General features: G+C 38.0%; 1 protein-coding gene across 1 annotated transcript in view; it reads right to left on the bottom strand.

The window, feature by feature from the left end:
• The window catches only part of LOC102863260, a 475,179-nt gene that overhangs the window by 133,848 nt on the left and 325,355 nt on the right, over positions 1-15,976 (bottom strand). The window contains exons 24-28 of the mRNA XM_006891348.1: positions 15,294-15,489; positions 14,883-15,200; positions 13,265-13,492; positions 2,867-2,992; positions 2,349-2,468 (exon numbers count right to left, since the gene is read on the bottom strand). Coding sequence (XP_006891410.1) covers positions 2,349-2,468; positions 2,867-2,992; positions 13,265-13,492; positions 14,883-15,200; positions 15,294-15,489 — 988 coding nt within the window. The remainder of the gene's footprint in view (positions 1-2,348; positions 2,469-2,866; positions 2,993-13,264; positions 13,493-14,882; positions 15,201-15,293; positions 15,490-15,976) is intronic.

Here is a 15,976-nt window from a genome sequence, read left to right as displayed (position 1 = left end):
GGTGATCCACACAGTCAAAAGTCTTTGCATAGTCAATGAATGGTGAGAAAATTATTCAAGAAGCTGGAATCTATGATGAAGAGGAATGTGACAGCAGGAGCAGAGGGAGACTCATCAGTAAACCTGAGTTATGCAGATGACACAGCCTTGCTTGCTGAAAGTGAAGAGGATTTGAAGAAGAACAGGTAATGCAAGTTCAACTTTCAGTATGGATTGCATTTCAATGTCAAGAAAACAAAGATTCTTACCACTGGAACTATAGGCAACATCATGATATATGGAGAACAGATTGAAACTTTCAACAACTTTATCATACTTGGATCCTCAATTAACATGCTTGGTACCAGCAATCAGGAAATAAGGAGACATACTGCACTGGGGTAGTCTGTAGTTAGAGACCTAACCAAAGTATTGAGGAGTAATAATGTCAGTTTGAGGACTAAGGTGTGTCTGATTCAGGCCCTGGTCTTTCTGAACAATTGCTATGCATCTGAGAGTTGGACAATGAATAAGGATGACAGAAAAAGCATTGATGCCTTTGAGCTGTGGTGTTAAGGAAGAGCACTGAATATCCCATGGAAGGTCAAAAGAACAAAGAAATATGTCTTGGAGAGAGTGCAACTTGAGTTCTCTTTGGAGGAAAGAGTGATGAGGCTTAGCCTCACATATTTTGGGCATGTTGCTAGCAGGGGCTGTTCCTTTGAAAAGGATATGATGTTTCAAAGGGTGAATGGTCTGCAAAGGAGAGGAAGACCCTTGATCAAGTGGATTGACATGGTTACTGATGCAATGGGTTCTAGTGTGTCTAGGAAGTGTGAAGATGACACAGGATAAGAAAATTCAGATCTGTTGTTCAGAGTTGCTGAGTCATATTTGACTCTATGGCACCTAACAACAAGTACTATTGGGCCACATGAATCACAACCTTCGTGAGTTCAGGAGAACTAGGTGGAGCCTGGTGCTATTGCTGAACACCCTAAAGGGATAAAGAAGGAGGACCTGGTTTGTGTGAGAGAAAAATGTGAGACAAGAGAAAAAAAAAAATAAAAATGGCTAGGTTTACTGGCCTGATGGAGCGTGGTGGAACATCCGAGATGATACCACTAGTAACTCTACAAAACCTCACCCCTGTGGCTCAACTTTCAGCCAAACAATAGACAGTTTTATCAGGTAGTCATAGAGGCTCTCACTCTCTAGAACATTAGGATATCAAGAGCAAAATATGCCTGAAGATGCTCAGAAGGCTGGTGAGGGCAGGGGAAAAGGATAAAAGAGAAAAGAATCAAAAATAAGAAGTGTGAAGAGTGCAAGTTACATTGTGTGTATTTTATCATAAAAATAATGCATACGAATTGTTAAATATGAAACTAATTAGCCTTTTAAATTTTCAATCACATTACAATAAAAAGAAAAGAAAAAAGGGCCAACTCTCTATAGGATTTCTTGACTGATTTCTAATGGGAACAGATTACCACATCTTTTATCTTTAAGACTTCTGTGGTTTTCAATAGATTTTGGTGTTCAAATCTTTTGGTTCATAGCCTAGTACTTAAGCACTGTATTATATCAATCTCCCTCTTTGGCCTCATGCAAATCATAAGCCTGTATCATTTATGAGTACAACATTCTCCACTATATTTATGCTAGTGCTTTTCAAAATAAAATCTTATTTTTTCTTAATATACATATAAACACAAAATAGTAAAAATAATAAATCATTGTCATATTTCCCATTGTTCTTCATCCTAAGAAACTTTGCAATTATTTGTTTTGAATGTTATTTTTAAAAACATAGCCTTTGACCCTCTATGAATACAGAACATGCATCCCTGTGCCTGAGTAGAAAGAACTATGAATACTAAGAGTTAAGCTTGTTCTTTTCCTTTCTGAGATAAAAGAATTAAAGAATGGGGGGAGGGGGATAGAGCGAGAGAGAACGTGTAAGAGAGAGAGTGTAAGAGAGAGAAGTTGTTGATATTTGTAGAGAAGACACCCTCCTTATCTTAATTCTAGAGGAATATTCTTCTTAAAAGGATTTATTTTCCACATTCCCACAGTCCAAGGACAGGCTTCATCTTTCTCTTGTGCTCTATGAAACATGGAAGCTTATTCACTGACTGGTTTTCTGACATGGAGAAAAATAACCCAAAGTGCAAAACTTTCCCAAAGTAGAAGGATCACATTCAGAAGAAATCTTGAATACTACTAGTAGAGAGAAGTCTTTGAGGTCTTTGAAAGAGAAAGATATTATCATTTCAGGATGCATTCATGGTAAAGTCTGTGCTTGTTGAGGATACCTCAAACCAAAATCAATCAAGGACCAGAGGGGGAGGACATAGGATGTATACCTGAGCTGTCCAAAAGATCCTCCTTCTCTGGCTTTACAATGTAATCAATATCTTCATATGCATTGTAATCAATATCTTCATATATTGTCTTATCGAGAGCATCTTTATAACTGGATAAGGCTGGGGAAATAACATCAGAGTATGAGTTTAGAGACCATCGTTACATATATTCCTCCTACTCATCGACAAAGCCATGCATTTTCCCCAGTGTTCACCCTTGGAGAAACAATGTGGGCTGTGCCGTCTTGTACTAGAACTGTTTCCTGGTTCTGATCTTCACCTCATACTCAGTCTCTATAGAAAATGTTCACACAAGAAAATGTCTATACATCTAAAGTCTCCGTTCCAAATTCAGGACCAGGAAATCAATTATACAAACATTGCACTCTATCTTACTAAAAGTAGAGTTTTGTTAGATGATGAAGACAAAGATGAACTTGGGTATTTTTCTCAATATTATGACTTGTCCATTATTCTTTCCTTATACTTTCAGTTTATTTGGCATTAATAAGTCTCACCTTTTCTCTCCATTCTCCATTTATGAATCTTAGTTCCCAGGATGATAACGGCAAGAAAAAGGATAGTCCCCAAGATGATAAACAGGATCTCAGTCAGGGAGAGAGGAGTTGGGCGTAATCTAAATTCTAAGAAGACAAAAGCCCTTATGATTTTAGAAAGAATAACAAAGCAGTATAATTTCTAATCCCATTTCCTTCCATAGTTCTTTGAAACATGATAAAACTAGATAGATCTTCAACCTCAAAATTAACCTGATCCAAAAGTTACCTTGAGCCTGTCAAATGTCTTCCGAATTTAGTCTTACGGGATTTTGGTGAAGTAATTCCAGGGTTATCTTAGGATATTAATGAGAACCTTAACTTAATATGGACACACATTCATTGTAAATACACATGTTTCCTGAACTAGTATTTTAATTTTCTCAGAAATAAGGAGATTTTATGGGACAGGTCCCTGAAAATACTAATATTGTGTTTATCTATGTTCAAAACATGTTTTCATTTGTTTCTTAATTTTTTAACATATTTATATTACTGTGTATATAATCATTCATACAAATTCTCTTTAATTCATGTCTATTATATTTTAGTGTTGTAAATCAACAGCACAAGTTAGAGAATTTTGGTTGTCTTATGTATTGTTTAATTTCTATAATACTTGAATCACATTAGGAGAGTAAAAAAATATTTATTTGCTAAGAAGATAGATAAAGGATGAAAAGCTACTGTAATTGCAATGGTTTCTATTTTCTTCCCCACTACTGAACTGTGATAATAATTTCCTTGTGATCAACTAGGTCTTTTAATTATTCTGTAAATTAATAAGAGGAATGAAATAAATGCAATGTGTAGAAGTTGGAGTTTTTAATTAAATGTTGTTGACTAATGGAAACATTATTCTGGAATGTAGAAAATTAAATTGTGGAAGCCATTGAAGGAAAGATTTATATCTCATTTATAAACTATGTAATTTAAGAATAGGAACCCCCCCCAAGTGTTATTTTCCTTTTTTAAGCAACATATTTCCAACAGGAAAACAAATGAAAATTGTGCTTGTAGAGAGACAGAAGAAATAACATAAGGAGGATTTAAAAATATTTTTAAAGCAAGAGTATTAGTGATATGCAGATATGTCAAAAAAAGATAAAATGTCTGCTAAAATATTAATTACACACACACACACACACACACACACACACACACACACGGAGAAAACTACACACGTTGTTGCTGTTTTGTGCCATCAAGTCACTTGTGACTCATAGTGACCCTATGTACAACAGCCTTAAAGCCTGCTCTGTCCTGTGCCAATCACACTGTCTCTGACACTCCCATCCTGATTACCCCAGTCACTGAATCAATCCACCTCATAGAGGGCCTTCCCCTCCTGTGCTGTCCCTCCACCCTACCAAGCATGATATCCATATCAAAGGACATGTCCCTCCTTACAACATGTCCAAAGTATGTCAGACGAAGCCTCAGAATCCTTGCCTCCAAGGAGCAGCCTGGTTTAACCCTTTCCAGGATGAATCTGTTTGTTTTCTTGGCAGTCCATGGTACCCTCAATACTCTTCTCCAGCACCACAGTTCAAAGGCATCAATTCTCCTTTTATCCTCCCTAGTCATTGTCCAACTCGCTGATGCATAACAAGTGATTGCAAAGACTATGGCCTGTATCATATGCACCTTAGTTTCCAGAGAGAAACCATTGCTCTTCAGGACCCTGGAGAGGTCCCTAACAGCAGACTTTCCCATCACAATACGTTTTTTGATTTCATGGCTGCTGGTGTCAAGAGTATTGACCATGGAGCCAAGCAGACTAAAGTTGTTAACAATCTCAATTTCTTCACCATCCATCCTGATGCTACCAATTTGTCCAGTAGTGAGAATCTTTGTCTTCTTGGCATTGAGCCTCAATCCATATTGGAGGCTGCAGTCCTTGACCCTCTACAGCAAGTGCTTTAGGTCCTCCTCAGTTTCAGCAAGTAGGGCTGCGTCATCTGCATAACATAGATTGTTGATAGATCTTCCACCAATCCTGATGCCACACCTCTCCTCATAGAGCCCAGCCTCCTGGATAATCTGTTCTGCATACAGGTTGAAAAGGTATGGAGATAAGACACATCCCTGGCATACACCTTTCCCAATTTTGAACCATGCAGTGTTTCCCTGCTCTGTTCTGACGACTGCCTCTACACAGATTCGGCAAAGACAATCTCTCTATCTATCTATCTCTCTATCTCTATCATCTATCTATACACACAACACACATATATATACATACATACACACAAACACATATATATATGTTTACACTAAATAATGCACAGAAGAAAAAAACCCCAAAATTTAAATACCATAATTACTACATCATACATTAAATACATTAATAGAAATACATTAATTAGCAATATCTAGAATATAAAGTTGAAAAGAAAATACCATATTCCACAGAAAGCAAATAGAAAGTATATTAGTTGTTAGAACATTACTTGCTACTTTAGACAGATTGTCAGGAGGGGTTAGTCTTTGGAAAAGGCAATGCTGATGGAGGCAGGAGGGTGTGGGTGGAATGTCAGCAAAAGAGAGGAAGAGTCTCAACAAGATGAATTGACACAGTGCCTGTAACAACGGGTTTGAGTTTGTTGGAGATGATAAGGATGGCACAGGATAGATTAAGGTTCAGGTGTGTTGTTCAAAGAACAGCTGTGAATTATAGTCAACTAGATGGCACATGACAATGACTTTTTGATAGTCTCACAATTGATACGTTCTTTTTATATACTCCCATACAACCATGTGCCTTATAAAGGGGTATCAGAGATTATTATAGTAGGGTAAGGAAAAAGGTACAAGATTGGACCAGATTTCTAGATTATGAAAACATAATGAAAATGAAGATATTGAAGGATGAGTGGAGTTTTGGGTTCTACTAAGGACTGAGGTAAAGATGAGAGGCCCAAGAGTATTATCCTGAGGGACTTTCATAGAGTTTTGAGGAGTCTTTTAAACTTAGAATTTATGAGGAGACCATATCCTCGATCTGTTCAGCAAGAGCATAATCTAGGAAACTCTCGAGCTCCTTCACTTCAGGTCATAAAGCCTTGTCTCTCCCATAATTCTCCTTCTTCTGTTTACCTTGTACTTTCTCCAGTTTATCAAACAGGCCATACTTTTCTTACTTATTCCACAACCTTGTCATTTGCTCTGTCAATGACTAAAATAAACTTTTGTGCCCACTACTCATCCTTTTTTGCTGTTATATTGGAAATTATGCCAGTGTTATTTCAAACAGTAGCAGGGTCACCTATGGTGAGTACGTTTCAGCAGAGTTTCCAAATTAAAATAGACTGAGAAGCAGGACTGTTCATCCACTTCTGAAATAGCAGGCCCTCAAAAACCCTATGAATAACTTAGTAACTTTGTGGTTATAGTGCTATAGTGCTCCTCGAGTCTGAAGGCACACTGTGTCTGGAGAAGAGTTCCAGAGACTCAAAGTAAAGTTTGCCTTAATATTGTGATGGAATAAGACTTTTACTCAATGAAGGGCCTTCACTTGCTGATATGGCTAGACTGAAAATAAAGAGAAACAGATGTTAATGTCTATTGTTCTTGTTGATTGCCTTTGAATCAAGCACGGCTCATAGTGACTCTATGAACAAAAGGCCTGAAGCCCCTCTACAACTATCAATATTTATCAAATTTCATAGAGTTTCTAAAAGCATGTTGTTTAGCAAGTGGATGCCACTCCTGCTTCCAAAAATATCTATTAATGACTGGAATATGGAATGGATGTAGTACAAATCTAGGAAAATTGAATATTAGTAAAAATGAAACAAATGTATAAAGATTGACATCTCAGACATTGAGAGCTGAGATGAACTGATATTGATCATTCTAAACCACAAAATTCACAGAATTTTGAATTATAGAAACATTCTATGCCAAGAATGATGTACAGAAAAATAATGGTGTTGCATTCATTGTCAAAAACAGCATTTCAGGATCTATTCTGAAACACAGTGCTGTCAGTGATGGCATACTTAATTCATACACATACAAGAAAGATTTTGTAAGAGTCTTCTTGTTGGAGAGTCACCATCTTTGGGATAGCAGAGTTACTCTCATTGGAAAGTGTAACAGAAAACTTTTACATGGTTGTTCAAAAAATTAAAAGCGAAGTATTATAACAAAATCTGCAAAGACCGCAATACTAAAAGATTCTCTGTTCAAACTAGTAAACGATACAAGGAGTATTTAAAGAAGATGGAAAAAAATTCACAGAGTTGCTGTAACAAAAGGAATTGGTTCTCCGATAAGAGTCTCATGATGAAAGTTTACAGAATATTCCTGGGCCTCCACAAGAAAAAGACTGATAATCAAATTACAAAGTGGGCAAAAGACATGGAAAGAATTTTCACAGAGTAAGATATCTGAATGGCAAAAAGCAGACACATGAAGAAATGCTCTAAATCACTGACAATAAGAGAAATACAAATAAAAACCACGATGTGGTACCATCTCACTCCAGTAGCAGTGGCAAAATTTAACAGGGCAGCAAGTAATAAATGTTGGAGAGGATGTGCTGTGAAAAGAATTCTTATACATTGTTGGTGGGATTGTAAAATGGTGCAACTCTTCTGGAGGAAAGTTTGACACTTCCTCAAAAGCTGAGCATAGAAATTCCATATGACTCAGCTATTCCACTACTTAGAATATACCCTGAGAAAATGAGAACTTAGGCACAAAGGGAGACTTGTACCAATGTTCATAGCAGGGTTATTCACTATTGCAAGAACATGGAAACAGTCCAAATGTCCATTCACAAATGAATGGATTGAGACATTATGGTACATTCACACAATGGGATACTATGCAGCATACAGTAGCAATGATTTTGTAAATTATTATTTAACTTGGGATGGAATGTAGAGCAATATGCTGAGTGAACTAACTCAGTCCCACAAGGACAAATATTGTATAAAACCATTATTGCAGAATGAGTATAAGGATCCATGGGAGAGGATGAGGGTGGAAGCAGAAGAATAAGGATGTGCAGGATGGGGGGGGGATTAATCATGGAGTTGTACAATTTGATATGTGAGGGAAATTGGAAGAATCTGTTCTGGAAAAAAATGTATTCAAATTTTGTAAATAAACTAGTATAATAACAAAAAAGGCAAACATTAAGTACAGAAAAAAAAATTGGTTGACACACAACCATTTCAGGAAGAAAAACAGATTAAGAACCAATGGTACTGAGGGAAGAAATTCAAGTTACACTGAAGGCGTTGATAAAAATGAAAACTAAACTCATCCTCTTTGTTATGAATTGGAAAGAACTCATAGGTTACCTACTAGTGGGTTTAGTGAGGCTTTAAATTTCATAGGAATACATTACCCAGTTTCCTTCCTTGGAGCCCCTAGTGGATTTGAATCACTAAAGAGACATCGCCTTTTGGTTAGCTGCACAACTCCCTACTATTAGGACTACAGAGCCCTTTGCTTCCTCTCCCAGAATGGCTACTGAGAGAATCCAGTAACTGGAAACATCAGTTGTACTTTTTATGTGAAACTACCTTACCCCCCATTTTCCCAGGAATAGTTATTTTGAGACCCCAACCCACTTCCCTATCTTGAAGGAAGCATCAGTATGTATCCTTTCCCCAAATCTCTTGTAAAAAACTATAAAATCCCTCTCTAATCTTTAGTGGAGTCTTGAGACCCAGCCCAGCAGTTTCTCCTCAATAAACTATCTTTCTCGCCTGCACTGGGTTCTGTCCTTCCTCAGGAACCTTACACCTACAGACTATGCCACCAGAGTTCTCCTGGCAAGTAGATGCAGTCCTTGATGCTATTATTACTTGAGGCCAATAAATGTGGATGGAAGCTAATAGATCAACCAACTGCAACAGATACATATATTTTGAGTCAACGAAGTGTGGACATTTTCAAACATTAAATTTAATATTCTGTGCAAGTAAAACTTTGTTGTTGTTAAGTGACATTGAGCTGAATATGACTCATAGTGATTCTATGAACAAAAGATCTGAATTATGTTCTATAATTATCATTTTTCTATAATTTCCGTAGGGTTTCCAAAAGCGTGTTGTTTAGGAAGTGGATGATAATCCTGCTTCCAAGCCTGCCTTAATCTGAGAGCACCAGTAAATACTGTCCATCATGGGTAACTTTGGCATTTGACACACCAGAGGCGCAGTGTTCAGTATCCCAGCAAGCCCAAGTTACCTCAGTACAGGAAACTGACAGACCAGTGCTGTATCACTTAGAAGAATGTTCTTCCCAAATACAATTAAACACCAGGCCCAAGGGCTGAGGACCCAACAGACTTTTAAATACAAATTCCCCCTTACCAGGTCCTAATTGACTTAAACAAGAGGCTTCCAATACACAGGTGATTGTTAGTTAAATCCAGTAAATCTAGGCAACCAATCAGTTCATATAAGTTTGTAAATGAAATAAAAAAACCAAACCAAACAACAGTTTATACCTTATTTTAAACCCAAACAAGAGAACCTGCCCTCCAGAATCCAACTGTTTCACATATGAGCCTCTAAACTGGAGACTTGGTCAGGGCTCAACCAAATTTTAAATACAAAGGCCTGCCAACAATTTCCTGACTTACTTATTTGTTCCATTTTTTGTTGTTGTTGTTGCTGCATTATTATTCCTTAGATAAGACATTTTAAGGGCCTACAACTGAGTTTATTTGGCTACAGGATTTGTCATAACTGTCCTCATTAATAGGGAGCTCTGGTAGCCTAGCTGGTGAGAAGCTGCACTGGCAACCAAAACCAGATGGCTTGAATTCACCAGCTGCCCCCAGGGAGAAAGACTATCAATCTCCTTCTGTGGAATTCATAGGCTCAGAAAACTTGATGGAAGGTCAACTTTAGTGAAGATTATTAAAAAAGATATGGAGAAGTACATTAACAGGAAATGATGAAAAATTCAAGCTGTAGAACTAGAGATACCATTACTGATGTCAGATGAATTTTATCTGAGAGAAAAGAATACCACAAAGATACTTACTTAAACACTGAGATAAATGGTAATTACATAACACTTTTATATTTATGCAAAACTGTACATATTCAAAGCAGATATTTAAACAGAATGTTGTTGTTGTTAGGTGCAGTCAAATTGAGTAAGCCTCAAAGGATCCCTATAAACAATGAATCTGAACCTTGTCTTATCTTGTACTATCCTTATCATCTGTGATGTGCTTGAAACTATTGCTATACTCACTGTGTCAACCTGTCTCAATAAGGTCTTCCTATTTTTTGCTGACCCTCAGCTTTTGTATCATGGTGTCTTTTTCAAAAGAATTGCCCCTCCTAACAACAGTCCGAAAGTTTCTGGGATGGAACTTTGCCATCCTTTCCTTTAAAGAGCACCCTGGTTGCACTTTCTCCAAGATGTATTTGTTTGTTCTTTTGGCAGTCCATGGGATGGATATTCAGTACTCTTTTTGAACACCACAACTCAAATAAGGGTATAATATATGGTTTACAATGAGGAAAGACATGTACAAGAGTTATGTCCTTTCTCCATACCATTCAGTCTGTGTGCTGAGCAAAATATTTGATTAGTTGTACTACATGAAGACAAATGTGGTATCAGGAATGGAAGAAGACTTATCAACAACCCACTTTATGCAGATGACATAACCTTGCTCACCAAAAGTGAAGAAGACTTAAAGTACTTATGCAAGATCATATGCTACAACAAGCATGACACCTTAACTTCAAGGAAACAAAAATCCTTACCAGTGGACCAAAAAGCAACATCATTATAGAGGGAGAAAAATTGTCACTGTTTAATTTTTCTGGGATACACAAAACATATATGGCAGCAGCAGTAAAAAAAAAAATAAAAAAAAAATGTGTTACAGAGGGAAAAATCTGCTGTCCAAAACCTCTTTAATAAAGGAAAGGGGAAAGATCCAGTGTAAAAAACTATGTATACAAACATTATGAATTTTGTATATAGACCAGTGTAAAAAAAATAAAATAAAAAAGGACCTCTTTAAAGTGCTAAAGAGCAAGGATATCAGTTTAAAGTTTAAGGTATGCCTGATATAAACCATGATATTTTCAATTGTTCCATGATCATATGAAAATTAGACAACAAATAAGGAAAATTAGACAACTAATAAGAAAAACTAAAGAATCAATGCTTTTAAATTGTGGTGTTGATGAATAGTATTAATATCTCATGAACTGCCAAAAGAGTGAATTAGTGTATTGTAGCGTAAGTATAGTCAGGCGCTTAAAGGCAAAGATGGTGAAAACGCATCTCACATCTTTGGACATATTATCAAGAGGCCCTAGTCCTTGGTAAAAGAAATTTATGAAGAAGCAAGAGGTCAGCAAAAGAAGGGATGACACCAGTGAGATTGATGACACAAGGATTAAAACAATGGGCTTTAGCATGGCGGAGATTGTGAGGGTAGTAGAGAATAGAGCAAGCCTTTGGACTGTTGTGAATATGAGTTTTAGAAAACTTGATGGCAACTGACAACAGCAACAAAAACACCACCACCACATATTTTAAGATTTTGCTTAAACATTCATTCTTTCCACAATTCTAATTCATTGTCTAATTTTAAATTCATTCATTCATTCCACACTAATTAATGTTTGATAATTATCCTTTTGAGAGAACATAACATTCTTTCTTTATTATGAAGTTGAAATAGCCCAAAGATTTATACATATATCTCCCCTGCATTCTAATCTCACACTTGTAACAGAATCTTGCAAATAATTGATGTTTAACAAAGGTTTGTATACTTACCACCAGATTTAGAAAGTGTGACTATCACAAAATGCATCACAGATCAGAAGCATAATGTTTGTAGTTGGGCACATTGATATCCAGTTTTGGCACTTATTAGCAAAGAGAATTGAGTATCATTAAATCTCTGTTAACATTAATTTCCTCAATTAAATAATGACTTTTCCTCCTTAATTTTCAGGCATTCTCTGAAAAGAATTATTTTTCTATGTGTAAGAACTTGGGTTTTATGCTGGAAGTTGTGAAGGCGTCTCACGTTTTGAGGAGGGATAGGTGGTATATTATTGTTCTGTGTATGTGCTGTACAGAAGTAACTCTCGGTTGCTGTGATGCTGAGCACTGTGACCCTGATGTGTCAAATGCGATATTGGTCACCCATGGTGGACAGTGTTTGGTGGAGCTCCCCAATTAAAACAAGCTTGGAAGCAGGAGTGGTATCCACTTCTGAAACAACTTGCCTCTAAAACTATCAGCTTGGAGAAATGAAGTAAGTTCAAGGGGTCGCTATGAGTTGCCTACCTTAACAGCATTTAAGAACAACAATAACAACATAAGAACTTAGTATAAAGTGTAATAAATCCTCATTTCAAGTTAAGGTTTTTCTCCAGTCTTCATTATTTAAGGTAAAAGTTCCAGTGAACAGAATTTAAGTGCCCATCACAGTATAAGTTCAAGAAATTAATGTGCATGATTCAGTCCTCCAGGTGTTTGATTGAAAGTTTTCTCAGACTTCAATTCCTTTTTTAAAAATTTCAGATAAAACTGGAAAACTTATTGCTTTTGAATCAGAACTGATTCTTTGCTGACCACTCAGTGGATTTCTAAGGTTGTAAATCATATGGAAGGAAATTTTCCATCTTTCTTCCTCAGAGGTTATGTATGGTTGATTAGAATTGCCAGAGGTTGATCTTTGATTTACTGATGCAACTCCGTACAAGCTACGCTATGAGAGCTCCCTAGATTAGGATGAAAAGTTCAAGATTTTGCATTTTTTATAGAGCAATAGTTATGCAATATGCAACTATGCAATATGGCAACTAACAACAGAAAGTATGGAGAGATACATTTTACAGCTACTCTGAAATTTCCTAAACAACATGCCTCTGGAAACTCTGTGAACTTTGATAAATGGTGATGGTTGTGGAAGGGCTTCAGGCCTTTTGTTCATGGGGTTACTATGAGTCATGCTCAACTTGACAACAATCATCAACAACTCTTGAAATTTAAGCCATATGTTGTTGTTGTGTGCCATCAAGTTGGAACTGACTCACAGCTGACCCTCCAGTGTGTTTTCAGAGGCAGTAAATTACACAGGAGGAGATTTCCCATACTTCTCCTGTAAAGCAGTGGTGAATTTGAATCTCATGCATTTGGGATTACAGTGTAGCTTCCTACCACTAGCCAGCAGAGCTGCCTAATTATCCATTAAACACATAAAACTTCATAAACAAGCACAGAGAAGATGGTGTCAATTTTAGATAAATAAGTCACCTTTACAAATGATCTGAGCTACATCTTTTGTAGAGCACGATCTGTTGTTCCAAGGATCTGAAGGACACTGCCACAGAATGGTATCACTTTTTCGACACTGGATTCTATCCACCCACAAGGGCTGAGAGACTGTCATGATGCCGGCAGAATAGTTGAGCTCCCCAGTGTCCCCACAGCCCAACTGTCTGCAGATGACAGACAGCGTAGTGGATTCCATTGAGTTTCTGCAGACACTGCCCCACGTCCCATTGTAGAAGATCTCCAGCCTCCCAGCACAGTCATAGTCCTCACTCACGAGCCTGAGGGCCAGGGATTCTGAAAGCAGAGATGGAAAGAATAAGGGCACTGGGACAGTGTGGCTGAGCCTGCTGCTTACTTTTATCTTGGTAATGGGACTGCTTACATTAGACACTGTGAGGGACTTTTACATGTTGTTGGTTGCCTTCTAGTCGAGCACGACTCATAGCAAACCTATGAACAAAAGGCCTAAAGTCCCTCTACAACTATCAACATTTATTAAAGTTCATAGAGTTTCTGAAGGAATGTTAATTAGGTAGTGGATGCTACTCCTGCTTCTGTTGATTCAGTTAACAAATTCCTTCCTGATTCTTTTTTTTTTAAAAAAGCAGTGTTCCTTCCTGCTTGGACCCATTTGTCTCTCATTATTGGGACTGGGAAAACTGAGATGAAATGAAGCAATTGTCCATAGATTATTTCTGTTTATGAGAAACTGACTACAAGAAATGGGCAATACTTGTAAGATTATTGTTTGTGATGTTAGTAAAGAATACTGAATAAACCAAGTGCTGGGTGGCAGGGGTGGGGTGGGGTGAAAGAAACAAATCTACCTTGGAAGAAATAATAGACAGAGTGCTCCTTATAAGCAAAGATAGTGGACTAACCAGGCCCTGGAGGACACCATGCTTCATGGTAAAGTAAAAAGGTGGTGGGAAGAGGAACATCTCGTAGAGTTGGACTGATATAGTGACCACAACAATGGCTCTAAGCACAGGAGTGATGTCGAGGACGGTACAGGGTAAAGCAGAGTTCAGTACTATTTTATGTGGGTCGCTATAAGTCTGAATTGACTTGAAACTCAGCAACAATACTATGCCTGAAATGTACTCTTTCTTTTGTTTAGGAAGAACTACCTTGTAAGGTGTAATCTTTGCAGACAGAAACTCACCCTTCACCAGTGTTTAAATAGAAAGGTCCACCATAGGAGGACCGTTTGTGGCTTATTCAGCTTAGACATCCCAGGTCCCAGATCCCAACTCCCGTGGAACTCCCAGATGTGTCCCTAAAGACACAGACAAAAAGAAGAGCAGACCTGAGCAGATGACCCCTGCATCCTCCTTGTGTGTGCAATCATGCTTTCCCCAGCTTTGGGAAGGGCATTTTCACAGGTGTGACTCCTGTCATAACTACCTAGGTCAACAGACCTAGGTATTGTTAAGTACCATTGAGTCAACTCATAGTGACCCTATGAATGACAGACCTGAACACTTGATAATTAATAATGGTAAAAGAAAATATACTATCCCTTTAATATTCCTTTTTCCTTAAGTAAATAATGAATGTACAATGAAGAGAACTCTATTTTAGTGAAGAATGTCTCACTTTTGAACTGAGATTTTCCACACTTTGCTCTTAGAGACATTTCATTTAGGAGCTGAGGACCAGTGAGCCCTTACTTCCCTCTTACCTGCACAGATCACAGAGGCTGTGTTTCCATAGGAACATTCAGGAAGCCCCAGGGCAGTCATGGGGCAATTCCACAAAAAGGACTCATCCCCTGAGCAGTGAAATCGGTATTTCCAGATCTGATCTCTTCTTCCCTCAAAATATGCTCCTGTTGTGATGGAGAGGGCATCTCCACAGTTGAACTGACGACACACTACGTTGGTATTGGCCATGCTCCAGTGAGAGGCACAGAGTGGCGTCCAGACTCCAGAAATCTTCATCTGCACTTGTCCCTCACATGGAGAGCTGTGGTTGTTCATGAGCCTGACTTCTGTGTAGTCTGGTAGAAGAAGACAGATGTGAGTACAACATTGTTTTTCTTGCCCCAACAGCACATGTGGGTAGATTTACAAAGAGCTGATGTGAGTCTCACCTGAACAGACAATGTGGACAGCCCTACTGTGGAGACAAGTGCCACCAGGACAGTGCACTCTGGGACAAAGCCAGAGCTCAAGTTCATGCCCCTCACACTGGAACTGTTCAGTCAGGACCTGGTCATTAGCTTTTCTGAAAGGCATGTCCCCCAGGACAGATGCAGCTTTTCCACATCCCAGCTCTGTACAGATGACCTGGGCAGTAGTGTAAGTGAAGTTTACATCAGACACTGGAGTCCAGACTTGAAATCACTTCCACTTGCCCTGAGCAGAGCCCAGTCCCTCCAAACAGACGCAAATATCCTACGGGAGAAAAAAAAATAAACCCAGTGAGTGTTCATGAGCCTTGCTTGGCATTAGGAAAAGACATGGTACCAGTAATGGTGAGAAAGGTTTTCTTTTCCCAGAGATGGAATATGGGCGAAGATTCAACTTTAACATCAAAATGAGATCAGTGTGAGGGTGAGAGTTTGAAACATCAGTGCACTATGCTGGACTCCTTGAAACATACACATTGGGAAGAAGTATTTTCTTCATATTGTGGCCAGAGCTGGCAGGATTTGAGGAAATGCAACAATAACTCTGCAGACATTGAAACCTGGTAGTGGAGGTCTGAAAATAAGTAACTCAGAGGAGAAAAAAATGAGACATGGTCTTTTGGACAGTAGAAACCTATCAGCCA

The sequence above is a fragment of the Elephantulus edwardii genome, unplaced genomic scaffold, assembly GCF_000299155.1.
Source record: "Elephantulus edwardii isolate Elephantulus edwardi_28Jun2011 unplaced genomic scaffold, EleEdw1.0 scaffold00096, whole genome shotgun sequence".
NCBI classification, from domain to species: domain Eukaryota; kingdom Metazoa; phylum Chordata; class Mammalia; order Macroscelidea; family Macroscelididae; genus Elephantulus; species Elephantulus edwardii.
The sequence above is the reverse complement of the archived record's forward strand: the minus strand, read 5'-3'. Positions and strand labels throughout refer to the sequence as shown.